Source organism: Mustela putorius, unplaced genomic scaffold (genome assembly GCF_011764305.1).
Source record: "Mustela putorius furo isolate JIRA1106 unplaced genomic scaffold, ASM1176430v1.1 tig00003909_pilon_pilon_pilon, whole genome shotgun sequence".
Lineage (NCBI taxonomy): Eukaryota > Metazoa > Chordata > Mammalia > Carnivora > Mustelidae > Mustela > Mustela putorius.
In genome coordinates this window covers 15,629,849-15,657,388 of record NW_025422057.1, presented here as the reverse complement: position 1 = coordinate 15,657,388, position 27,540 = coordinate 15,629,849, and the positions used below count along the sequence as shown (strand labels likewise).

The 27,540-nt window shown below is 44.2% G+C and overlaps 1 protein-coding gene across 21 annotated transcripts in view; it reads right to left on the bottom strand.

The window, feature by feature from the left end:
- ABLIM1 (actin binding LIM protein 1) overlaps nt 1–27,540 on the bottom strand; it is a 300,318-nt gene that overhangs the window by 190,687 nt on the left and 82,091 nt on the right. The window contains exon 1 of one of the 21 annotated variants that reach the window (XM_045068998.1): nt 9,238–9,683. The exons of 18 other annotated variants lie outside the window; for them this stretch is intronic. In XM_045068998.1, coding sequence (XP_044924933.1) covers nt 9,238–9,490 — 253 coding nt within the window. In that variant the 5' untranslated portion in view covers nt 9,491–9,683. Of the gene's footprint in view, nt 1–9,237; nt 9,684–27,540 lie in introns of those variants that run through there. 2 more of the 21 variants (XM_004763807.3, XM_045068997.1) reach the window with 2 other exon arrangements.

Sequence of the window (27,540 nt, the reverse complement as noted above, 5' to 3'; positions counted from 1 at the left end):
CCCACGAGAGGAGTGAATGTTAAACACGCCAGAATATTCCGGTGATGTCAAAAATGACCTTACAACGTGATCGGAGTAGTGATGGACAGAAAGGGGGAAGGGTGGGTGCTGGCGGCGGCTCCAGGTATTGGGCTCCTCTTTCCAAGCTCATCTTCTTCCCAGGGGGACCCATTTTCTGTCATGAGGGTTCTCCCTCTCCACCGGGCCACGTACAGACCTTTGTGAGCTGGATTTTTCTGAGCACTGTGAGTCAGATCAGTTCTGACGTCCTCTGATTCATTTCAGTTGCTATCTCTGGCTACAGAACCTGGATGAGGAAAGATCTCGAAACATCAACCAAACAAAACTTGGGGGGCACCTGCAGCACAAGAAGGAAACCAGCCAGTTACTGTCTCAGAGTAAAGGTCCTCCCTTCCCTTAAAGGCATTTGCAGGCCTTTAAGTAGCAGGGATATTGGGGCCAAGATCCAGGATGTAAACAGATGTGAAGGTCCAGTGGGATTTTTTATTTCACTGAAAACTGGCTATTCCACTTTTGAGGAAGAGCTTGGACTTAATTTAGAATTGTATTAAGTGCTATTTTTAATGCAAAATAGTGCAGTCACTGGGGAAAATGGCTTGGCAATCCCTCAAAAAGTTAAACATAGAGTGGCCATATGACCCAGCAATCCCACTCCTAGGTACATACCCATGAGAATTGAAAACACATGTTCGTACAAAAAACTTGCACTTATATGTTCATAGCAGATTCATAGCCCCCAAAGCAGAAACAATTCAAACGTCCGTCATCCAATAAATACTAACCAAAATGTGTCCTATCCATAACATGAGATATTGTTTGGCCATAAAAAGGAAGAATGAGGTATAGACACGCGCTATGACACAGATGAACTGTGAAAATACTATGTTCAGTCAAAGAAACCAGACACAAAACGCCACATGTTGTATGATTCCAATGCTACGAAACTCCAGAAGAGGAGAATCCATAGATAGATAGAGACAGAAAGTAGATGGGTAGCTGCCAGGGGTTGGGGGTGCTGATAACAGGACGTGACTGCCAACGGATACAGGGTCGTTTGGGGGGTGATGAAATACCCTGGGATTAGACAGACAGGAATGATGGTTATAGAACCCTGTGAGTACACCAAACAAGCCACAGAATTGTCCATGGTAAAATGGTATGTTTTTATGGTGCGTGAATTATGTCTGAATTTTTTTTTTTTTTTAATTTATCAGAGAGAGAGGGGGAGAGCGAGCGAGCACAGGCAGACAGAATGGCAGGCAGAGGCAGAAGGAGAAGCAGGCTCCCTGCTGAGCAAGGAACCCGATGTGGGACTCGATCCCAGGACGCTGGGATCATGACCTGAGCTGAAGGCAGCTGCTTAACCAGCTGAGCCACCCAGGCGTCCCTATGTCTGAATTTTTTAAATGTACGAAGTGCCTTCATTTATCAAGCAGAGTCATACGCTGGAGAAACAAGGCCACGTTCCTACTCGTAGGAACCTTACTACCTGGTAGGGAGAGACATGTAGACACATGTGTCCATCTGTGAATCAGCGACTGTGTGGGACAGGAAGGGCCCCCAAAGAGGGCAAGTCTGGAGAGGCTTCCCAGCAACGTTTCACCTGAGCTGAATCTCAAGCTAAACAAAACAGTACGGAGAACGCTTTGATCTTCTTTTCTGCAGTGCTAATGGGGGGGGAAGAAGCCTAATCTTTCCTACTTCTAAATGATATGACAGACCCTTGGGAAAGTCATTTTACTTCTCTAAGCCTCAATCTCTCACTCCCTGAGGAGGGTGTTGATATCAAAGCTTTATTTCTACCTTGAAGAAACATCTAGAACTCTAAGGCATACCATAGTCCATCTGGAGTTCTAGCATATTTAAATTTGAAGGTCCCATGAATTCGGATTCTGCCAAGGATTCCTCGATAGCATTCCAGGTGCTGTGCCTTCCGAAGGCTGAGGAAGGAGTCCTCGCTCTTCTGGCTGCCTCTACACCCCGAGGAGTGGCGCGCACACACTATGCTACCTTACAACCGGCAGCCTTTGTCTTGCATCCCAAGGCCATTCCTAACTCATTCATGTCCAACTCACTCAGTTAACAGGAGTCTATATTCCTGAGCCCAGGGTCACACCCCCAAAATCATTAAGATCAAATGATGCTAAATTAGGGGTTTTTGTGAAGGTAGCCCATTCTTAGGAAAAACCTTTTTTTTTTTTTTTTTTTTTAGATTTTTATTTATTTATTTGACAGAGATCACAAGTAGGCAGAGAGGCAGGCAGAGAGAGAGAGAGAGAGAGAGAGAGGAAAGCAGGCTCCCCACCGAGCAGAGAGCCCAATGCGGGGCTCGATCCCAGGACCCTGAGATCATGACCTGAGCCGAAAGCAGAGGCTTTAACCCACTGAGCCACCCAGGCGCCCCCTTAGGAAAAACCTTTTTAAAAATATTTTTAAAACTAGGATAAAAAAATTTTTTTTAAGTTGGGATAAAAACAATGACAGACAATAAATTTAAACAGACTGCCTTCCCCTCGGACTTTAAATAAGATTAGTTTTTTGTTTTTTTTTTTTTTAAAAGGTCTATTGACTTATTTTAGAGAGAGAGAGGGAGAGAGCACACAAGTAGGAGTGGCAGAAAAAAGGAATGTCAAGCAGTCTCTGCACGAAGCATGGAGTCCGAGGTGGGGCTCGATCTCACAATCCTGAGATTACCACTTGAGCCGTAGCCAAGAGTCGGATTCTTAACCAACTAAATAAGATCAGTTTTTAAGCATAGATAATTAAAACTGGTGGAGCATTTCAGCATTTTTAGTCACTCAAGGAAGTAAATTAGATGGGAACATTTCCTTTGAAAATAGTTACTTGTCCACATTCCTGGACCCAAATAAATAAATAACAAAGAAATAAAACAGCAAGGTTGGACTGAGCAGGGTCAGGCAAGGAAACCAAGTGAAAATATGTCTTCTAGTTTTTTTCTTTCTATTTCCTTATGGTTGAGATATTGCCTTTCTGTTCGTATTTTCAGGATTCCTTCTCTGTTTTCTACCCATTTCCTTCCTTCGAAAACTAATGGTATTTACTACATAACCGTTTATTTGGATTCTCCTACTTTTGGGGTGGAGAGAAGCAGAAAGCAGGGACATAGTGACTGAGAACCTACTCTAACCTATATTAAATGCTGATATATTTTCTTCTTCTATATCTATGTTTTCTTTCAATCCTCATAAATTACTGTACCACCCACATTCGACATGTGATAAAACCAAGGCTCAGAGATATTAAGTAACGTGTCCAGGTCACACAGCTAATAAGGAGTGGTGCTAGAGTTTGAACTTGGCGGGGGGGTCTGACCCCATAGCCCGGCACTCAGAGCCACTGCCCGCCGCGGCCTCACCCAGCCTCAGTTACGGGAAGGCAGGGGGACGATTTCATGCCCTTCGTGTTCTAACACAGCGATCTGATTTCTGCAAACATTCATTCATTCATTTACTTGCACACCTACGGGCTTTTCTGCGCCGGGTACTAGAATCAAGTAAAAATATGGGAGGGGCTCCCTCCACACCCAGAGAGGAACTCATGGTGCATTAGAAGAGAGGCTTAGAACTGGGCGACTAACAAAAATATGCACAGGGTGCCACAGAAGCACAGAGGAGGAGGAGGTGAGAAGGAAGGTAAGCCTGCCCCGAGGAGGAAAAGCTTAAACTGGATCCTGACAGTCAGAGGAAGCAGGAAGCCTATGCCAGGCCACAGAAGAGCATGTGCAGGGAGAGACCCATGGGGAGAGGGGCCTTCAAACATTCCTGACAGAGAAGTCTGATGTGGGCATTTGGGGGTTAATCGTAGGACGTGACAGAAAGGCAGGGCCTGACCGTCAAGAGCTTGAAACCATGATTCTGGGAAATATGATTAAATTAATGGAAGAGGAAGCCTTGGGAAGCTAACAGGGTCATTGCTAACTGCAAATGAAAAGAATGCCAATGAGCTACACCCTTACCAAACAGATGAAATCTCTAATCTGTCTCCTTCAGTGCCTTCCCACGACTTAGGAGGAAACTGTCCACCACCCATCATGTCCATCCCCAGGAGAATAAAAGTCAAAGCTTTTGACTCCCACATGCTGGGGAACTGAGGCCAGCCCCTTGCCAGCCCCAGATTCCTGTTACTACTTTGTGCTGCGCTCAGACACGAGCCGTAAGCCGCCAGTCAGGACCGTAGGGCTGAAGGGAGGAACCAGACCTTCTTTCGGGCGGTATCTCTTGGAATACACTGTTTTCCATGGCAGGATCAAGAACTTCTCTTACACGTAAGGGAGGGGCTTTACAATGGAGTCTGAGGTTTGCAAAGTATGAAAAACATTTTCCCAACATAGCATCTCAGTAGCACCAGGAAGATTCGATAGAAAAGCTCCACAGAGTCCTGAGGAATAGCTCTTTGAACGAGACAGCAAAGTCCCTCAACATCGAAGCCCTTCCCCTGGCCCTTTGCCATATGTCTGATGGGTGGGGTTGGGATCAGTGAGTGAGAAGGGGGACACAAAAAGGAACGTTGCAGAATCACAGTTATGGTCGGTTTGAAAACAGGTTGATATCACTTTAAGAAACAACAATGCACAAACACCCATAAGGTTCCCTCCGTCCTGTGGTGAATCTGAGTTTTTGAGTCTTGGTGAAGACAGTCCCTAGAGATATATTAAACATAATAAGGAGGACACAGCAGGTGCCTGAATTGAAGCAAAAACGCTTTTCCCTCTTCCGGGATATGAATTATTTTTCCAGGGAGAGGGCTGCCAAGTCTACTTTGGTCCCTGGTCTTCAGTCCAGAACATTCTACTTTGGGATTTGGACTCAGCTGACAACATAATCACTGAATCCTTTCCAGGTACCCTTCGGGTGTTTGATAACAGTGCCAGTCTCTCCTTGTTTGTTTGTCAAGAAGATACTTGCCCTAAATTTGTTCTTTCGTTTTCACTAGTCACAACAGCTCAGAGACAAAAAAATCCCAGGTGCAAAAACTTATCTAAGTTGCTATAGTAAAGCCAAGAGAAAACCCCATACGGATAGCTTGTGTTTGTGAACCAAGGAAAAGCAAGGTTTGCTCACTTTCTTGGTGAAAACAATTTATTTTATGAGAGTCTTCAAATTTGAGTTGCGAGAGGACTCAATTAGTCCTACTACTTAAAAATGATACGTGTGCCAATGCTTAGCCGATCTCAGGGCTGACTGTCCTTCTGCTCGTAGGGCTGAGGCCATACAGCAACATGAGTATGACCCTAAACTTGGGTATTCAGCCAGGCTGGCATCAAGTCCAAATCTAGCTCTTCTACTCACTACCTATGTGACTTTTGGCAGGTTTCTTGTAGCATTCTATGCCTCCGTTTCTTTATCTATAAAATGAGGCTAAAAGTAGTCCTCCCTTTGTTGAGTTATTATGAATATTTAATACTTAATGGGGAAAATGATAAAGCAGTGGAACACAATGTCTGAGGCATAGCAGGCCCTCCGTGAATCACAGCGGTTCTTCTAGAATGGTACTGTGGCCACCATGAGACAGTTATCTGCACACGCACAAGCTGTTTTCTGCATTCGCTTACCTGTTTGTTTTGTTGCTATGTCCCTGCTTTTTGCCAATTCCCTTCCTGTTCTTCAATGGAGAAAATAGTTTCTTCCTTACCAACTTGCGAAGTTGTTTTGAGCATGACAAAGGAAAGGTCCATGTATGGACACTTTGAGGAGCACGGAGGCCTGCACCACTCCGAGTAGGAGTCGAGCCCCAGACAACAACAGGAAGCTGTAGCATCTTGAGGTCTTTCTGGCAGCTGCAGGAGGCCTTTGCCAAATATCCCCGAGCATCCTGCCAGGAGGTGCTCCCGAGCACTCGGCGTTGCTAGTACAGGAACACGCAACGGCTGCGGGAGGGTGCATTTCCTCCGAGCACCTGTCCCAAACAGGATACTCTGAGCACACGTGGTGGCTTCCTGGGAATCCCACTTCCTGTATTGTTCTGGGCCCAGGTGGTGGCACAAAGCCTGGGCCCTCATTACTTCACAGCAGTGGCAGACAAACAACAGAAATCATTATTTTTTAAAAATAATAAACAGGGGTGCCTGGGTGGCTCAGTGGGTTAAGCCGCTGCCTTCAGCTCAGGTCATGATCTCAGGGTCCTGGGATCGAGGCCCGCATCGGGCTCTCTGCTCAGCAGGGAGCCTGCTTCCCTCTCTCTCTCTCTCTGCCTGCCTCTCCATCTACTTGTGATTTCTCTCTGTCAAATAAATAAATAAAATCTTTAAAAAAAATAAATAAATAAACAGTGTTATTTTATTCCTATTGTAGTTAAAATTTAGTGGATGCTCACATGTGCCCCTGTACTGTACAGTTTTCATATGCGTGTTCTCATTTAATCATCATAATCGACATTGCCCTTTGGCTGGGCTCCTGGCCCTAAACCATACCTTCTTCAAAAATGTCTAAGTCCCCTTCTGGTGCCTGGGACCAACTAGAGCCAGTAGTGCTGCCTTCGGGTTGGGAGAGGGGGGCACTGCAGCCTGCTTCTTGGAATTCTCTCTGATGATCCTCTATGTCTCTCCCATGCTAGGCAGGGGGTTGACCAGATGCCCTCTGAAGGTCTAGGACTCCTGTCAATGGCATTGTCTCAGGGCCCTGGAACTGACTGGAGTCCAGGAGGGGATTTTGGTGAGTGATCAGTCCCTCCGGCTGGCATGATATTTCTTTCCCATGAGGGAACAAGATCAGGCTGTTGACACACTGATTTCAGGTGATTCAAACTGTTCATATACACAGGGGCACCACAAAACAATATTTTCCCAGGGATGCATATATCCTAGGGGCAGACCTGCTCACTGCAATCATAGAAGATAGGCATGAAGATAGGTATTCTTCTGCATACTTTATGGTTGAAGAAACTGTGACTTAAAAACACTATCTTCCCCAAATAACACATTTAGTAAGTAGAAGAGCTGGGACTGAAATTCTGGAATGTCCAACTCCAAAGCCACATGCTAAACTAATCCCCCAGATTTCCTTATCTGCCTTCCCTGAGATATGGACATCCCAATAATGGTGACTCTTTCCTCTAGCCAGTATCAAAGCCTCTCTTTGATACTGTTTGTTCTCTTGTTATTGAACCTACTGACAAGCCATTTTCTAGCACATGCTCTTTCAACCACAGTTTACTGGTCTACCCTTGACTTCCTGCCTTCTCCTACCGGCAGACATTATTTCTTCCACAAGCATCAACGGCTCAGTCCAAAAACATCTGATTTGAATCTCTTTCAGTGGAAGCATTCAGTAGAAGCACCAAACACCGTCACAATAAAGTGTTAGCTCCAGCAGAAACCTGCGTGTTCAGTTTTTATCTCTAATTGTGAAATAAACCTTTTTTCCTCAATAAAGCCATTTAGGTTTCCACCAGCATGGTAATGTGATGGTTGAGAGGTTAGGTGTGGTAGTGGGTTCTGAATACGGTTGTTCTCGGGCAGAAGAAGGCGGCTGGGAGAGCTATTATAGCTTCTCCCTCCCTACTCTAGGCTCCCCTGAGAAGGAGGGAGTGGAGACTATTGGGGAATGCGACAACCAAGGAGCTGGCCACATCAGCATGGCAGGTCCCCACCCCATCCATCTGCCAGCCTCTCCTCCCCACTCCCATCAAAGCTCAGGAGAGCCACAGTGAGACACCACTTTATTCCCGCTAGGATGGGTCGAATCCCAAGTCAGATAGTAACAAGAGCTGGCAAGGATGTGGAGGAACTGTGCCTTCCCATGCCGCCCATAAGAGCATAAAGTGATGCAGCTGCTTTGAAAATGGTCTGGCAGTTTCTCCGAAGGTGAAACGTAGTCCCCATGTGACCGGCAATGTCTCTCCTTTCGAGAGACCTAAGAGAAATGAAAAAAGACACGTCCGCACAAAAACTTGCATATGAATGTTATAGCGGCATGATTCGTAACAGCAAAAAAGGGGAAAACCACCCAAATGTCCATTAGCTGATGAGCGGACAAACAAACTGTGGTTTAAGCGTACAGTGCAACCCTATGTAGCCTACCCAGGGAAGGGAGTTCTTGAAAACATGCTAAGTGAAAGAAGCCAGACACAAAAGACCACACAGCATATGATTCCACTCAGAGAAATGTCCGGAATAGGGAAATCCATCGAGACAGAGCATAAAGTAGTGGTTTCCCAAGACTCAGGGTGGGGTGGGAAGGATAGTGTAGTAATGGGGGAATAGCTAACGGTACAGCATTTCTTTCTGAAACAATAAAAATATTCCAAAATTCACTGTGACGATGGTTGCACGTATCAGTGTATATTAGTGAATGAACTAAAGTCATGTATACTCTAAATGGGTAAATTGTATGGTGTATGAATTCTACCTCAAAAAGATGTTAAAAAGAGAATTGCAAACAGCAAAATGAAACACCCCCAGGTTAACTCACCCACTGTGCTTCACCTTAATCCAGCCGTGCCCGGGAATGAGCAGCTCGCTATTTGACTTCAGAAAGTCACCAGAACATGGCCCATGTTCCTGGTTTGCAGGGACCATGTCCAATAGCCTTTCTCTCCTGTACTGATTCGAGCCCGATTTGGAAAAGGAGCGGGCAGCTAAGTACCTTCTTCATTAATCATAAATTCGAAGTGTGCAAACTCCTCAGTGTGCTTACTCTCGCCCACAGGCTGGGTTTTCTCCCTCTCTTTCCTGGGCAGCTGGACTGGTGACCACGTCCTCATGAACTTCGCCGCAAAGAAGCCTCAACCAGTTGTCCAAAGATTACAACTATTTCCCCCTTTTCTTTTGTAAATATCGCACAAGATGAGCGCACCCTAGGCAGGAACACAACAGAGATCTCGCCTTTCCAGAGGGCTTTCTTTACTATTGTCAACAGGCTGCCTCAAATATGTCTTTTCGATCGATGCTTGAACATACGGAAGAACAGCGTGGGTGGCCAGAGCTCTTCCCTTTCCATCACATTTCCTAGTTCGGAAAGAGGTGCACTGGCTAGTGAGATTATAAAGTCCTGAACAAGAATACCCTCAGAATTTGCTCCAAAGCTGTACTCAGGTTGCACGCTCCTTTCCTCCTATGCATTCCCCTCCCCCTGTTAATTATGTATAAGGGATAGGGTTTCTTTTGAGGAACGCATTAGGGAAGAACAACTCTAGATGGTACTTCAGAGGCCAATCCCAAGACATGAAGCCATGTGCAGAGCGGGCTCCCTCACTTACCGGGAGGATCCAGGCAGCTAACCAAGTGCTCCAGGGTGCAGTAGGTCTCGGGGTGCAGATACAACAAGTGGGTGATGGTGGCCCGCCGGTGAGCAGGCGGGGGGGTCCCGGCGATGCTCACGTCCTGCACAACCAGCCTCCTCCTGTATGAGCCCATGCGGCCGGCTCTCTCAGCTCTCTCAGAAGAGGACACTCTGCTTTTCTCAGAGCTGCACAGTTTCCCCAGACACTTTAAACCGAGGAAGGAGGGCATCTTGGTATGGACTGCACACAAAGGAGACACAGACACCAGGAGCCCAAGAGGCTGTGCTTTTCCCTCGACTCTCCTGGCTCCTTCTCATTTGTTTGTTTATTTGTTTGTTTGTTTGTTTGTTTTTCCTCCCTGCCCGTAAAGAAGATTAGGGGAGTTATAGTTCAGTGATTAGCCCCAAGAGCTTAGGGCTCCACGTAGTCAGAGGATCAGGCATAGAGAGAGTCACCACCAGGAACGCAGGCAGGGGTCAGTCTGAGAAACGAATGCATATCCAAAAACCAGATTAAGATCCAGAGCAAGGGGAAGGACACAGCTGCAGTATCTAAAAGAATTCACCTGCCAAGAGTCCTTGTACATTAATATCTCTGGCAGGAGGACTGCGAACAGCTCTAAGGGTATCCATTGTATGTAACCTAAAAATGCAGAGCAGAAGAAACCCAGAGAATAATTCCATGTTCTTCAGTATTTCAGATCTCACGAGAGAGAGACCTCAAGAGAGGTCTTCAGCTTCCACTAGCTACAAATCCAGCTCCAGGCCACAGTCCATACTCCTCTCCACCTTCTAGAGGGAAACCCCGCCTCCTAGTGCCATGAAAATCTTTCTGCCTTATTCCATTAAGCCAATGCTAATAATATTCTTGATGTTGTTTTACAGGGTTTCCGCCATTGCAGAATCATGTGACAGAGGCAGAATTACCATGTAGGGAGCTGCGTGTTCTCACAAAGTTATAAGCTAGCAGGACCCTCACTCAACTAGGGGGGTGACATATCAAGGGCAACCCTAGCCATGAACGTTGACCCTCTGACACCCACTCAGGGTGCAATATACGACAGTCTGAAATGACAGAACAGTCATAAGTCAGAGTGAAAAAACCCATACCGCCTGCTCCCGTCACTGTGCCATTATGTTCTGATACCATTTTTCCTTTCATTAAAACCTGTACACACTTTATACAGAATAGAGTTAGAGAGCCGGAAAGGCCTTCAGAGATAATCTGGTCCAGTGCTTCCCAAATAATGCCATGCCTAAGGGTCTTCTGTTGAAGCATTCGACTGTGGAACACTAGCCTGGACCTGTGAATGCGATGCTGCAGGGGGGTCAGGCCCAGGAATAGAGGCAGGCAGAGAGAGAGAGAGAGAGGAGGAAGCAGGCTTTCCGCCGAGCAGAGAGCCCGATGCAGGGCTTGATCCCAGGACCCCGAGATCATGACCTGAACCGAAGGCAGAGGCTTTAACCCACGGAATCACCCAAGCACTCCAGACCCAGGAATTTATATTCCTCTGAAGTTCCCCAGACCAGGACCGCCACTCAGGAAGCACTCATCTCCTCCAGCCCTTCAATTTCAAGATGGGGACTGTAAGTCTCAGAGATGCTAAGTGACTTTCCCAGGACAACAAAGCAAGCCCATAGCAGATCCAGGTCTCCTGACTCCTAGGTTATGACCGTTCCTACCACAGTCGTCAGGTCCTTCCACAAAACTTACAGAGTAGAGAAAGGAAACTAGTTTCTAATCTTTAATGCAAGACTTGGCAACAGAGCTCAAGAACCAGAGAATCCAAATATGCTATTATGACCCTAGCCCAATGGGAAGCACAGTGGGACTGGGGAAGTAGATTCTGTTTAGAGGCCTTCCACAGTGGGACGGAGCTGGGGAAGGGGGAAATAGAGGAGCCTTTCTACTACCAAAGTCACATGGTAAAATTTCTATTCTCAAATTTGGGGGAATTAAGCCCTGGACCGCTATTGCCCCCAGAAAATAAATCCTTCCAAGGTCTTCCTCTAAAGACAGTTTACAAAGCAGGTGAAGCAATCTGTGTGTGTTCTATTTCTTGCTTGACTATTCAAAGATCCTTGGGATATACAGTGTAAGATACTTTACCAATGCTTCCCAGAGTGTGGTTGTTGGACCAGTTTGTTTAAAACACAGATGCCTGAGGCCCATCTCAGACAGAGATCACAAGCAGGCAGAGAGGCAGGAAGGTAAGCAGTCTCCACTCTGAGCAGAGAGCTTAATGTGGGGCTCGATCCCAGGACCCTGGGATCATGACCTAAGCCAAAGGCAGAGGCTTTAACCCACTGAGTGAGGCCCATCTCAGACCTAGGTTCTTCTAGAGCATTTTTCTATAAACATCATAGAGTGGGACCTCTGCCCTCTACCCGTAATTCCATCTTCCTGTGGTTAGGTTCCTATATGCCTGCTGTTTTCAAACTAAGCCCCTGTGCAGCTCTCTCTGCTTATGTGTGTTCACATGGCTCGTCTGCGAAATGTGTGTGTGTGTGTGTGTGTGTGTGTGTGTGTGTGTGTCTGTGAGGCTGGATCCAACCACTTGAAACATAGGCTCTAGCATACATTAACAATGTACAAACACAGACTTTGGACAGATCAGATGATTATTTCCTTCGAAGCCAGCATCTTCCTGACCAAGCCAAAGTGTAACTATTCCATGGCAAAGCTGGTGTGCCTTTTCAGTCCCGAAAATTGTCAAGCGTTGCCCACTGAAACGAATTCTATAGCATCGCCTCCATCTCAACACTTAGCTTTTGTTATCAGCAGATATTCAAGCCACCTCTAAATTTTTTGACAAGATTAGAGATCCATATATTTAGTTCAAGAAGCAACTGGGTGCCCATAGCTTATATAAAGGAAAAATTAAATTCTTCAATAAAAGAATTATATCTTATATATTATATATATGTTATATGTAACATATTTGTGTTATATATTATATATTATATGCATTATATGATGGAAAGTGAGCTAAATGGGGACCATAGACAAGGCTGATGAAAATAACAGGTTTGTTTGCTTTTAAAGACAATCTGACTACACACAGATGTGAGGGGTGACTTCCTTCTCAGGCGGTGGAAGGAGAGAAAGCTCAGACACCAGTCACTTGGGATTTAGGGCCAGCACTGACAATGCGCGCTAAGTTCCACTTGCCAGGATGTCCAGAGTTGTTAACCTAACCTCTTCCACATAGTTCAGGGTAAACACCCAGCAGAGGACAAACCTCCTATCTTTTTTTTTTTTTTTAAATAAACACTTTTGCATTTTGCTATTGAAGTGTAGTGGACATGCAATATTATTTTAGTTTCAGGAGTACAACATAGTGATTCAACATTTATATGTATTACGAAGTACTCACAATAAATTTAGTCAACACCTGTCGCCATAGGAAGTTGTTGCAATATTAATCATTAAATATATTCCCTATGCTGTACCTTGCATCCTGTGTCTTATTTTATAGCTGGAAGCTTCTATCTGTTAATCCCCTCCCCCATTCTGTCCCTCCCTGCCCCCCACCGCTTGCCAAGCGTCCAATCTTAAAGATATGCTTTCAGGGGTCTTTGCCTGACAGCCATCTCTTCAGCCAGGAAAGCACAGTATGGAGAAGGTCTGTAAAGCATCAGTGGATCTATTTCTTAGCACTGCAGGGATATCAGCCTCTTGCCACGGCCCATAAAATGACAGGCATAGCAGTTACAAAGAAGTGTAGTGGGTTTGGGGACAGTTTATAGGGTTGTATGACGCAGTATCACAATGCGTTACTACAAAGCTAACGCTAATTACAAAGGCTTAACATTCACCCCACGTTTTGGTGGCTTGCCTACCTCATCAGGTAGGACATTCCTAATTCTTCTAGTGACAGTTCCACTGCACATGCACAAGCCCTTCTAGGATAAACTAGGACAAGAAACCTTCAGTCGGCAAATTCACCAAGCGGCTTCCCCTCGCACCAAGAGCCCCGAGAACGCTGCTAGCTGCGGGAGCTCCATGATGATGAGATGAACCCCAGCCTCCCAGCCAGGCATTCCGGGGCTCCCTCGTGTTCGGAGGCTGGATGCCTTTACTACTTCTTAATGTGCCAGTCACGGGTCAACTCCTGCAGCGATTTCTTCCAGAAATGCTCTCTGACTTTTCTTTAATTCTGTTCTCTCTTATGACGTAGGTCTTTCTTCCCCCAGACAAAGGCCTACCTGTCCCTTTAAAGTCTCTGCAGCCATCTATCTGCTTCTTGCTAAGAAAAAAAACATTTTAAGAGACAAAACCAACCCCTTCGAATGTGGATCTTTATGGCATTTAGTTTTCTGAGGGAAAGGCCTGAATTTGCATCCTGTGGCTTGATCAGGGATAATGGAGTTGTGGGGTTTTTGGTTTGGGTTCCGGTTTTCATCAGAACCTGGCCAAAAAAGCAGTTCAGCAAGTGCATGCCGTGGCTCCCAGTTATCGGGGTGATCTCTGCTGCTGAGCAGAACGGGGGAAGCAGAGAAACAGTTTTCTAAGTGGGAAACATCAGAGGAAGGGGCACAGTCAGACTTTCAGATGCACCTCGGCCCCTCAGAGGCTCTCCCCCTCCAGCAGCTCTGCCTCTTGCTGCCATCAGCAAGCCTCAAGTTTAGCCCTTCTCTTCGCTTGCAAGGGCAACCCTGGGCATCTCCTCTGTAAAGCTCAGTTTACGGGGTCTTACCCTTTCCTCCAAAGCAGGCTGTGATTTTCTGAGCACACTGGCACAGGTTCCCCTCTGGGTAGAGCTCGTCGGGAAGGCCTGCTTCGTCCATCCCTCGGCAAGCAGCGGCCTCTCTTCCCCTACGGCCACCCGCCCAAGACCTGCTCAGAACAGAACAAGCAGCCAAGCCCCCTGGTCCACAGCATCTCCATTAATAATTCAGATACTACACAAAATCTGCTGAGCATTCAGGATTGAGAGTACCAGGGCGCTCTGACGACTGAAGTGTCATTAGTTTAACAGACAGCAAGGGGCTCAGATTACTCCCTGACAATATTCTTCACGGGCAAGATTTCCAAATGGCGGTGAGAGGAAGAAGGCGCAGACGGGGATCAGCTCTGGGAGGGTCACAGGCGACCCGGAGCCCGAGTCCCGTATGTGAGACAAGGCTGCCCCACGAGTCTGTCCCATGGGGTCCCAGCACTACCTTTCTGACTAGGTATCACAACCCACTAGCCTTGCTCTCATTCAGTTTCTAAACTTCTCTCTACCCTGAGCATGCCCTGACCCTTAATCGTTCCCATGCTTCTTTCTCTCTTCCTGACATTCTTTTTTTTTTTTTTTTTTTTTAAGATTTTATTTATTTACCAGAGAGAGAGAGAGGGGGAGAGAGCAAGCACAGGCAGACAGAGTGGCAGGCAGAGGCAGAGGGAGAAGCAGGCTCCCTGCGGAGCAAGGAGCCCGATGTGGGACTCGATCCCAGGACGCCGGGATCATGACCTGAGCCGAAGGCAGCTGCTTAACCAACTGAGCCACCCAGGCGTCCCTCTTCCTGACATTCCTCACCCTTCTCCCACCCGATCCTTCTGAGAATCCACCTGGGCTTAAAAACGCCGCTCAACTCTCACCTCCCGCATCCAGGTGTCCAGAATTACTCCGGCTAGAATCAGTTCCTTCCTGCCTTGTCCCAAAGTCTCAGCTCTCCCATGGCATTTCTTCTATCCTGCACTATAATGTGGTTATCTGTAGACTTCTATTTCCTCTGCTGGCTGCGAAGCTTCTAGAGGGCAGGAGTCTTGCCTTTGTCACCCTGTATCCGACATGCCTCCCACACATCCTAGGTGCTCAATGTCTTGTAAAGAGAATCTGACTATTCCCAGTAAGAACTCAGTGCGAAACAGGAGCCTCTAATACTTGGGCAAAAGGCAGGTTATCAAAGACAAAGCACACTCTGGTCATTATTAACTACTTAAATAGGAAAGGAAAAGAAAGACCTTTTATACCGACTGGCCTGAGAACCACCTATTCCTACATATGTGAGATGGGATTCTCCTCCTGCAGGTCAGAGCTGATCTAAAAGTGCCACCGACCTGGGAGGCTCAAAGTGACAGGCACATGCCCGCAAGGCCCAAGCCAGGTGAGGCCACAGGAAGCTGTGCTGGAGGTTGGTCATGAGGAGACAAGCCGTCCTTGGTGGTTGGATAAGTAGCTGAACGAGGACCCAGAAACCCTGACGTCGGCGATTCTCAGGACGTCTGCTGACAGAGGCGCTGGCCCCCGAGCGGGCGCGCGGTGCCTGACTGCCCCAGCCTCCCTGCTCAGCCCTTCCAGAGGAAAAATGCCGAAGGAAGTGTTTCCAGCGACATGGTTTGAAGTATTTATAATTCATCTATCTCAACATGAATAGCTCCAACTCGCTCTGGCAAACCTCACGCTCGCTGTCAGTTTATTAGAAAACATCAACCATCCCCAGATAATCTATTTCCTGACTATGTTGCAAGCAGGGCCTCCGGCTCACCAAGGTCTTTTCTTACAATCGTTCACCTCTGGACTTAAACTTGAGCTTCAAAGAGGAACTCCTTGTAGTTTATGGTCATGAGGAATAAGCAAGGTAGATAAGGAACAGGACACCTGATTAAAATCAGTGTCAGGCTTTTCACCATCTTTTGTTTAAGGGATCTATCTTCATGCTACAAATATTTACTGAGCACCTACAGTAGGCTAGGTCAGGTCTTAGCCTTCATAGTGAATGAGACGGGGCCCCTCAACAGGCACACAAATTACAGGCGATGCAGGCATGTATGGGCCCAACTGTAGCGCAACTTGGTAAATACCTCCCCCATGTAGAGTTAGAGCGTAAGAGGTTGGGGGCTGGGCTTGGAGATTTGGGATGTGGGAAGTGGTGCGTCTTAATTTTCCGTCTTAAAGAAAATGTGTTTCTTTTGTGTGTGTATGTGTGTGGCAACCCTGTTTGTTTTGTGAGATTAAGAGTCTCTTATGGTTTGTCTCCCTCCCGATCCCATCTTGTTTCAGGAAATGTGTTTCTGAAAGACAAGTGGCTTGTGTTCCACCTCTTACGGGGACAATTGTTATGTATTTCTAGTCCGTTCCCAACAATGGCACACAAAAACACGTTTCCCTTAGGGAGTCTGCAGGCGTGTGTGTCACACGTGCTCCTCCAGCACACTCTCCATGCCGTGCTCTGATATTATGAAGGTGCATGGGAGGGAAAGACTGAGTCAGCCTGGTGCTGGTGGGATTATGGAAAATACGAAGTTTGATCTGAACCTCAAAGAAAAAAAAACGTACCAAGCAAATAAACAGATTGGGGGAAGGCAGAAAGGATGATCTGAAGAGAGGATGCTCCAGAAGAATGTTTTATTCAGATCACACACCTGATGATGGGAAGGGTGGTCAAGAGCCAGGGAAGGTCTTAGAAGGAAGAACCTACCCATCCACCTATAAACAACTCTATTTAAAGAAATAAAATGGCATTACGACTGAGCAAGCACACACACACACACACACACAAATGCCTCCGAACAGTTTGCTGACTGCTATTCTTTCTCCAGAGGGTCAGAATGCTGAGAAAACTGGGCACACGGCCACCAGTGCCTCAGCCTGATTCAGTAGTAACTGCCCCACTCAGCACTTGTTTTTGTCCAAGAACCTTATAACCAGAAACGTGTTCATCATGGCAGCTATCCTGAGAGGGGAGGGGGGTGACACATGCTACAGGAAGCCCCTACAACTCGGACTGAGAAACTGAGACCCAGGGGTCACTGCTCCCCTTGAAACGAAACCCACAGTCAGAGCTCGATGTGTGAAGAGAACCTAAATTCCCCAAAGGCAGGTCCAAGAACTTAATATAAATAAAAGATGTCTCTGACTGTTCGGAATTTCAGGGCTGTAAAAGGCTTCAGAACACGGTGTTTTAAATGTGGCTACGGATGGACAATGCTTTTTCTAACAATGGGGAACCTGCCCTTGTCTCTCTATAGTCTGAGCTGGTCTGGTGACTTCCACGCGGCACCTTTGACTTGGAAGGGACAATTTTACGGGATGCAAAATTGGGAGTCTTTGATGTGAAAGATGCTTTCAGGAAGAATCATCATCCAGGTATCATTTTGTTTCCTGTTTGTCAAAATAGGGTATGTAATCACTGTAAGATAATCTACTGAAATGTAGAAAGAAAACTCTAGAGCATATGTGTGTGTGTGTGTCTCCTTTAACATTTTAAAGTATGCATATGCTTTAGAATGTACACAACATTAATACAGTTCAAGTGCATTGTTTATCAGCAATTAATACACATAGCTATGTGTTGTTTTACTTTTTTAATGCTAGGATGCAAAATCAAGAGAGGTTGGAGACTGGCGATTCATCTATCAAAATAAATCATAAGGAAACTATCAAGAACTCAACTAACCCAGAGGTTAAGTACTAAATAATGGTTGAACCTAAGTTGAAAATGCATAAAGAAGAACAACAGTGTGGTGGATAAGCGCATGCCTGGGCTCTGGAGTCAGAGAACTTCGTTCAGATCCTACCTAGTTCTGCTACGTACCATTGGGCAAACTCAGGTGAGTTTTTCACTTATTTCAACCTTGACTACCTCATCTGTAAAATGGATACAATAATAGTAACTCCTCTATGTATCTACTAAAGCCCTTAGCAGATCCTAGTCCCTACGAGGGGCTCTGGACATAGATGTGGGATTAACAATAGAAATTAAAACAATTGAGGCCATAGGTTGGTCCTGAGATACTCGTGAGCCTTAGGATATATGTAAAGTACAGTCCTCCCTAAAGAAGCAGCCACTACTCAGATCCAGACAATTATTGCTAGTTTGGGATGCAGGCCAAGTAGGGCCAGATGTTCAGAATTTTATGTGAAATCTCCCAAATTTCAAACATTTGCAACTAGCTAAAAAAAAAAACCCAAAAAACAACAAAAAAAATTTGTCTCTCTCACCCACCCCGCTCATGCCCATAGGGGCGCGCGCACGCGCGCGCACACACACACACACACACACACACACGAGAAAACATGCTTCCAGGCCTACCATGCCTGTGGGCCAGCAGTCTGGGACCTCTGTACAAGTTCTTTCAAACCTCGGTGTAAACCCTCCCACTCACTGAGCTTAAACCAAACAGTTATGATTTATTTGGGGTACTGGCAGAACGTGGTGGGGTACCAGATTTGAGAAGCGTTGGCAGTTTTTACATAAAAGAGTCATACCTTCTCATTTGTAAAATCAGATTTTAATTAAGGCACCTCTGTCCTGAGCCACCGTGTGCACATCCCTGTATTCCCCCAACAATTATGTGTGTAATACTAGTAGCATTTTCAGAGCAAAGTTTGTCACATTTTCTTCCATGTGACAAATAGAAACTGTCCTTTCTCCATTATATTATTGTTTATATCCACATTATATAATCTTGGATCTTTAATCCCTCGTAGGATTAAATCATACACACTACTCTGTAACTTTTCCCTAAACTTTTTTTTTTTTTTTTATAAAATTAAGGTCTAATTTACATAGTGACAAGCATAGATCTTGGATGTACAAGTCAATGAGTTTTGACATATGCATCCACCCATGTAACCCACATCTCTATCAAGATATTGAATACTTCCATTCCCACAGAAAAGTCCCTGTGCTCCTTCGCCCTTATGCTCATCTCCACACCAGAGACAACCACTGTTCTGGTCACCACTCTGGTATGTTCTAGAACTTCATAAACATAGATATCCAGGCTCTACCCCTTTGCCTCTAGCTTCTTCTCTCAGCATGGTTTTGAAATTCATCCATGTTTCCCTGTTAAGTTTTACCTCTAATATTTCTCCTGATGCAAAAATCATAGCTTCTCTCCAATATGCTATAAATCATAATCTGGGTGTGATTACCACATGGTAAACACCCATTTCATGAACTTTGGAACTGATAACAAATGCAATACCTACTTCTGGAGTCCCAGAACGGACTGCTGTTGATACCACGTCATTGATGGGGGCAGGCCCATCATCTGGGAGGCTGCCTGGGTCAGCAGTCTGGATAGGAAGACTTCAGACTATACCAACTTTGAAGGGGCAGTGCCTGGGGGAGGAAGAGCTGTCTGTCTCTGGAAGTACGGAATCAAAAAGGGAAGTGGAAACGGGAAAGGAGTCAATTATGAATCAGCACATGGGAGAAGGAATCAGACAGGGAGAACACCTAATCCAGGATGAGATGGGACAAGAGATAGGTAAGCTTGACTAACCATGGGGCAAGTAGGGTAAGACAAAGTTGTTAGTAGATAAGGAACACGTGACAATTCTAACATCTTCCCACAATACAGAGTACCTCATGGAGCCATCCCTTTCTTGCCTGGATTCATACACCCAGCCACACTGAGGATGGGCATTGTTTATATGACTTGACTCCAATGGACAAATGGCCAGAATACAAAGATGCGGAATGCTTACTAAAGGGGAAATAAATCTGTGATACGAGGGGTTTGGTTAGAACTCCAAAGAATAGAGCCTGAGTGACTAGGGAAAAAGAAGTACAGCCATTGAGACAAGAGATACAGGAAAGAGATTGAGTTTTGTTGATAATGAACTAATTTCCGATATCATAATGAGTTTAGGATGTCATCATAGTATCTACAAAGTGGTGTCTAGCAGACAAATGGGAATGTTTCTCTGAGTCTCAGTGGAAAAGTCAAAGCCAGAGCCGTATCTCTGGCAGTGTCCATCAAAGTGAAGGCTGGAGCCATAGGAATAGATGAAAGAGGAAAAAAATCATTGAACCATGAACTTCTTGAAAGCAAAGGTGGCCTTCTCCATTTCTGTGTTTGCTTCACGGGAGATGGTTTACAAATATTTATGAGCACTGGACCTTAAAATGAATCTTCTTGTAGGTTATCTGGGAAAGAATATTAGAATTGCCCATCTAGACTCAATTTACTCAAATTGACCCTTTGTGCATAAATGCTTGAACCTCTCAGCTCATTGCATTAACAAAATGCAACTCAGCAGTACTTCCTAGCATTCTAATTAAAGACGCATGCATTTTATTGATTAAAATTTCCAGTAACACAGCATAATGCTATTACTTATCTTGCCAAGAAAAGGAGAGAAGCAGTTAAAAAAAACATAACAAAACCAAAAAACCACTCACAGAAGGCTTCAATACATCCTCCAATTTATCATGGATAATTTAAAAATGTAGTAATTAAACTCATCTAAGAGGATATAGGTTTGCAGAGAACAGATTTAGAGAAATATTGGATTCTAAAGAATATTACCCTTTCCACAATCCATTTCATAATTATAAATGTGTACCCATCAGTAAAACTTCCCAGGAAAATCGAAAGGTAGCATGGACCATGATCTGTATAAAGACAATTTAATCAGCATTTATCGAACATCTCCTTGTGCATAGCCCTGTAATAGGTATAAAATAGAAAAACAAAGTGCCTTGCTTTTCATAGAAGCCTCTATAAAGGCTTCCAATATTGGAGCTCTCAAGACAAAGCAAGCAAAAATAGCCTGCACCAGGATGAAGTGGGTGGTGGATGTCTTCAACAGGACAGATGGATCATTTGGAGCTCCGTGTGTGTGTGTGTGTGTGTGTGTGTGTGTGTGTGTGTGTGTTTCTGTGGTTCTTTTATTTATTTATTTTTTTCAGAAGGAGAGAATTGCTTGGCACAATTTTTAAACTCACACGGGCATATGGAGAAGCAGAGCGGGGGGGGGGGGAGGCAGCCTCGAAATAGAGAACCGAGCAAATGGTAATGCCTAAGGATCCAAAAGGATAGAAAAAGAGCTTTTTAAGAATACGAATTACAAATGGTTTAAAAGATTATCATGTTAGAGTCCTAGAAAAAAGCAATTAGATACTTGAAGTTCCACAGAATCCATAGAGTAGATAGAAACAAAGACCAGGCTGAAAAAACATCACACTAGGTTAACTGACCACCTACTAATCTTGATTTCAACCAAACCCTTCCCTCCACACCGCCCGTCCCTCCTCCTTGGGTTTACTGCCCTGCAAAGCCCTCTGTAACTCTCCCCTATGAATTCACCCATCTCTGAGTGGCCAATTCACCCATCTCTGAGTGGCGAATTCACCCCTAGAATTGCAAACTTGGTTTATAACTGAGGGTCGAGATATGTCACGTATTTTCTTACCTATAGTTTCTTCCATTTGATTTTGATATTTCCATTTCTGATATACTTCATTAGAGAAAATTTGAGAAACACTGAAAACCATAAAGAAATGAAGGTAACATAATCCCACCATCCAGAAACCACTATTAATACATCAGTATTAATATTAATTTTTGTCTTTCAGTTTTCTCCCATAAAATATTTCATGTGGTTCAAATCGCATTATATGTGCAATTTACAACTTTTGCTTATCAGAATTTCTCCCATGTCATTCAAATATATTTTTAAGGTAATTTCTAAAGTTAATTTTTTTATTGAAATACATCTTATGGTAAAGTTCAAAAACCTCTTGTACAGAGCTCAGTGAAATTTTACCTGTGTACAACCATGTAACTACCTCTCAGATCAAGATCTAGAACATTCTCAACACCCTAGTAGGTTCCTCTGTATTTAGTCAATACTGCAAATCCCTTCCTCCAGGCAACCACGATTCTGACTTATCATAGGAGATGCTTTGCTTGTTTTTTTACCTTGAGATAAATCTGTGGCTTCTTTGCTTGGCATAATGCCTGTTCAATTCATTCACATTGTGTGTATTGGTAGTTCTTCCCACCCTAAGTAATGTTCCCTTTGAACACTACACCACAACCACAACTAAATGATCCATTCTCCTGTTTTGGGACATTTGGGTTTTTCCAGTTTGGGTCTATTATGAATAAAACTGCTATGACTATTACTGTATGTGTCCATTCGTGGATACATACTCATTTCTCTTGAGTATACACCTTGTGTAGAATAGGCATATGTCAGCTTTGGAAGGCACTGGACGGCGCTCTCCAAAATGATTGGTTCAGTTCCTCACCTAGACTTAGTGCTAAGGGTCCTTCTAATTTTAGCCATTCTGATGAATAATGGCATCTCACTGGGGTTTTAACTTGCATTTTGATGTCTCATGATGGTGAGACATATTGGCCATTTTGGATATCCTCTTTGGGAAGTATGTCTTTATAAAGTATGGATCATCTGCTTTCCTATGAAAAGGATGTAGGATGTATACACACACATACAAACGGTGTAGCACGTAGGATCTATACAGACTGCCCCACACTGGTACCCCCCAGGCTGAAACCCACACCGTAATAAAATAATCCTGTGCAACAGTCACTAAGGTGCACATTTATTGACATGCATCCACTCTGTAAGGCTCACAATGACTTTATGCATCAGGGAGATATTATCACTTCCCAGGGCTGCCTTAACAAAGTAGCATAAACTGATTCACTTAAATGACAGAAATGTATTGTCTCCCAGTTCTGGAGGCTAAAAGTCAGAGCTCAAGGTGTCAGCTGCGTTGGTTCCTTTGGACAGCTGAGAGGGAGATCTGTACTCCACATTGCTACTGGCTCCTGGTGGCCTCAGGTGTTCTTGGCTTGTAGATGGCTGTCTTCTCCCTGAGTTTTCACATCATTTTACCTGTGCGTCCAAATTTCCCATTTTAAAAAGGACATCAGTCATCCTGAATCAGGACCCACCCTAATGAACTCATCTTATCTTGATCATCTGCAAAGACCCTAGAGCCAAATAGGGTCACATTCACTGGCGGGGGGGGGGGGGGGGGGGGGTGGGGGGGGTGTTAGGACTCAACATGTTTTGTAAAGGACAATTCAACACAAAACACTGGGAAAGTAACTGACATAGAGGAAAGAGAACTTCCCAAGAAAAGAAGGAAAACATGTATACAAATGTATCTTACGAAGGATGTAAGATAATAATCAGTAACAGTGAGAGTGCCCTTAAAACAGGATTATGTTACCTGGGAAAATGGTGTTTTTCTAAGAAACCCAGGGGATTTCAAATGATTGTGTTCTCAAAACCTCCCCAGGATTTCTTTTAATTTTTTGCCAACCTTGGGTGTAATGACTCTGAAGAAAATTCTAAATCCTTTTAAGGTGCAGTTTGATTTTAATCAGAGGTATGTAAAATCAGGAGGGAGTTTATTTACTTTGGGAAAAGTCCCTCTTAATTTCTGAAGAAGGCTGGTTCCCTCCCACCCTGGGATTCCCAGGGGCACGTTGACATGCTGTGGTCCACATGTCCATAGCTGACGCCAGCCTGTGGGTGCTACGAAGGGAGGGGTCAGCTTTTTCAACTGAGGCAACTCCAGGTCCTAGGACAATAACTGGTATCAATCAGGATCTCAAAAAAAAAAAAAAAAAAAAAAATTGAAATGAGTGAAATGGACAATATATTCCAGTACCCACCTTCCATGTATATTTTGACATCTTCCACAAGGAGAGAAAAACCAAGAAACAAACATTAAGAAAGATATGAAGCTTTAGGAAACATTTAAGAGAACTGAGACTCTTACCCAAGGGGCATTCCTTTTTCCCACCTTTCTAAAAGCAATACTCCAGACTTCTGTATCTGAGTTTGTTTGTTTTTTAAAGATTTTATTTATTTATTTATTTATTTATTTATTTGTCAGAGAGAGAGAGAGGCACAGTGAGAGAGGGAACACAAGCAAGGGAAGGGGGAGAGGGAGAAGCAGGCTTCCCGCTAAGCAAGCAGCCCAAGATGGGGCTCGATCCCAGGACGCCAGGATCATGACCTGAGCTGAAGGCAGACGCTTAACGACTGAGCCATCCAGGCGCCCCCGTATCTGAGTTTAATGAGCAGAAACCTACCCACGTAACAGGCTACTGACAGGCTGAATGTAAATGAATAAACAGGTATTGAAGATTTTGAGAAAGAAAGACCCTTCATTTCCCAACAGCATTCTGAGCTTTTTTTCTATCTTCAAATATAGGGGTAGAAAAAAACCACAAAAACAAAAAAAAAACCTCATGAAGATTGCTAAGTAATTCTAAGTGAAATACAACTGAGACGGACAAACGTCCACTTGAATCCTGTATATTCTTAGAAGTTAAAATAAATCATCCCCATTAACCCCTTAGCTCCCTTATACAAATCTAGGTCACGTCGGTCAAGTAAAATCTTTAAAGTGGCATAAAATCAAATCATTTTAATTAGGTGTTTCTTGTGCTGTATTTCTAAACCCTCTTTCCCCCTCTTTCTCCAGCTAAACAAAAGCATCAACATTCTCGGTAAGCGTGTTTTCAAACAGGCTTTTAGAGGCAGAAATGATTTATAACGAGTAATAACGTGGACGAAGGTGGCATTTTCACTCTGCTCGAGCCACATTAGCCTGTGGGAAGATCTGTCTATTGAATGACCATACGGGTTTTACTGACTTCTCTAAAAGATATCTTGGTAAGCGACATTAATCTTTACTGCCTTCAAGATAGTTGTTCCTTTTTCAAAAAGCTTTCCTTAGCTGACTCTTTCTTATTTCCTTCACTATTCCAGCTCAGTAGACGATCCAAAAATGCCTGCCGTCTGCCTTTGCAAAGTTTTATTGGAACTCAGTGATATCCATTCATTTCTGTATTACCCACGGCTGCTCCTGTGTTACCATCACAGTTGGTGAGTTGCAGGAAGGACTGTTTGGCTGACAAAGGCTAAAAACAGTTACTATCTTGTCGTTGACAAAGAGTTTGCTTTAGGCTAGTCACCCAAAGTGTTCAAACTTCTCTTTCTTAGATTTTTTTGCTCTACATACATCAGTGTTCATTGGCTTCATCTGTAGATCACTTCCTCAAGTGCGGTTAGCAAGGTCCCTGTGGGTTAAACTAGTCTTTCTCTTCTTAAAAATAAAAAACAAAAGTTCCGCCAGATTAACGAGGCATAGACTTTTATTTTGGTGTCAACAAGGGATCACTCTCACCAATGCCCTTGCTACGGCCACAGGACCCTGTAGGCATCAGTGACCCTAATTTATCCCTCCTTGTAGCCAAGTCCTTTGCCATGTCACTTTCCAATGTCTGCTCACTTTGAGACTGGGCTTGACCACATGACTTGCTCCAGCCAGAAGAGTAAAGAAGACATGTCAGTGTGTCATTTCTGAACTTAGGCCCCAAGAGACCAGGCATGTTTGTGCTAGCTCTCTTGTCCTTCTCTTTCACTGTGATGAGGACATGCTTGACAAACCTGCTGGTGCCAAGAGGAGGGTGAGTGATGCATGGAGCAGAGCTACCTCCAAACACAGGAGTAAGTCCGCCGAACTGCCCGCTAATGGCAAAGAAAGCCACTGACCCTCGGTATGCAGATCCATGAAACATAATAAAAGATCATTGTTTTACATTTCTGAATTGGGATGGGTATAAAACAGCAATAGGCAATGGATAGAACTTATTTGCCTGAAAATACTGACTGCTAATTCTTGTATTTCCCTGGAATTTTAAAGGCAAAAATGAGAAAGTTGAAATTTTTTTAAATGACCTGGTTCTTACATGACCATACTGCTAAAGTATAGGGGAAGTATAAAGTATAGGGGACATATAGGGGACATATAGGGACATATATAGGGGACGTATAGGGGACATAAATGTCCCTCGACAGCCAAAGAACAAAGGATAAATAACTAATCAATAAAATTTAGTAAGCATCTACCATGGACTCAATCACAGAGATTTCTGAGAGATATAAAAATTATAGTTTCTAATATCAAAGAACTTCTACTTCTGCTGTAGGAAAGGAAACAAAAGGAGGCGGATAATTAGAGTATAGGCAGTAACTGAGTTCCAAAACTTCAAGGTTCTGGTTAAACATAGTGCTTTGATCATGTGTTTATCTCTGCATCTTGAAAAAACCCCAAAACGACAAGAGAGGAACACCGGCAGACGAGGTGTGGACACCGTTTTGGAAGCTGGAAAGTGAATGAATGATATCTGCAAAGAGCAGGGAGGCTGTAAGTTAAGCTGGAGGGAGAGATGCCTACTGGGGCACACCAGGAAGGGGCTGGTATTGGGGGTACCTGGTACCACTGAAGGCAGGGATGAAGGATAAGACTGAACAGCCCTGACAGTCTTTATGGGAAGGAGTTACACCTCCATTCCCCCTCCTCATCTCTCTGCCCAGAGACTAATCCTCACGGATGCCTGCTGAAAATGACATGAGGTTCTGTGCCAAGCTGGAAGGTCCCTTTTGGCGTAGGTGGAAATGGGATAAGAGAGAGGAGGCAACAACCTCTTTCAACTTTTTTTTAAGCTATTTATTCTGGTACTTAATTCCATTTCCCTAAATAAGATGTTTCCATGGTCATCTCTTGGTATTTTTTTTTTTCATGGTAGACATTATCTATTGATTTACTACAAAGGAAGTTTAGGATTTAATTAACTCTTCTATACTCTTGACAATAGATAATATCTAAAACATAAAGGTTAGAAGGGGCTCCCCAAACTTTCAAAAACCATGCTGGGTCATGTGTCCAAAGACACTATGAAATAGATAAAGAGCTGCACTGAGCAACAGGGAGGGATGGGTTATCGAAGGGAGTCGGGCCAGGAAAACTCTAGAATCCCTGGCTTTCATTCCTTTGTCTCTCGCTCATGAGAGAAGACACTATTTCATTTGGAAGACTAGAAACATGAATTATTTTGTTGAAAATAAAATGAAAAAATAAAACTGATAATAGTAGTTACCCCCTAGGTTTGAATGGTGGTCAAGGAAACGCTTGCCTTTCATATATTATTTGAAATTTTATAGCAAAAGCTTATTCTTATATGATTTATACAATTTAAAATAAAATACACACAGAAAATGAAAAAAAAAAAAAAACCAAAAAACCCAAACTGAATCAAGGTCTTGGATTCCAAGACACTTCAACAAAATAATTTGGAAGCATCTACATTTCTCAGGTAGAACCATAACCAGTAATTATGTAAGTCATTATATTAAGTAAGGTATTGTGTCATGGGTTTTATAAACGTAAACATATTCATTTAATACTCATGATCTTACAAAGAAGGTAGTACCTATGAACTCCATTTTATAGATGTGGAAACAGGCTTGGAGAACTTCACAGCTAGAAGATACCAAAGCCAGGCTAGGAATCAAATCCCTCTGCCTCTAGAGCTCAAGAGCTTGACACCATGTCCAGACGGAACCCACTTTCCTCCTGCAAGTCTGAAATTATTGGTTTACATTAGAAAAACTACCTTTGAAATTCACCAGAGAATACCATTTTAGCAAGGGGAATGTAAATCCCCAATCCCTTGTGGCTTTGGAAGTGAGAAGGGGCAGAGATGGTTCTGAAGAACAAGAGA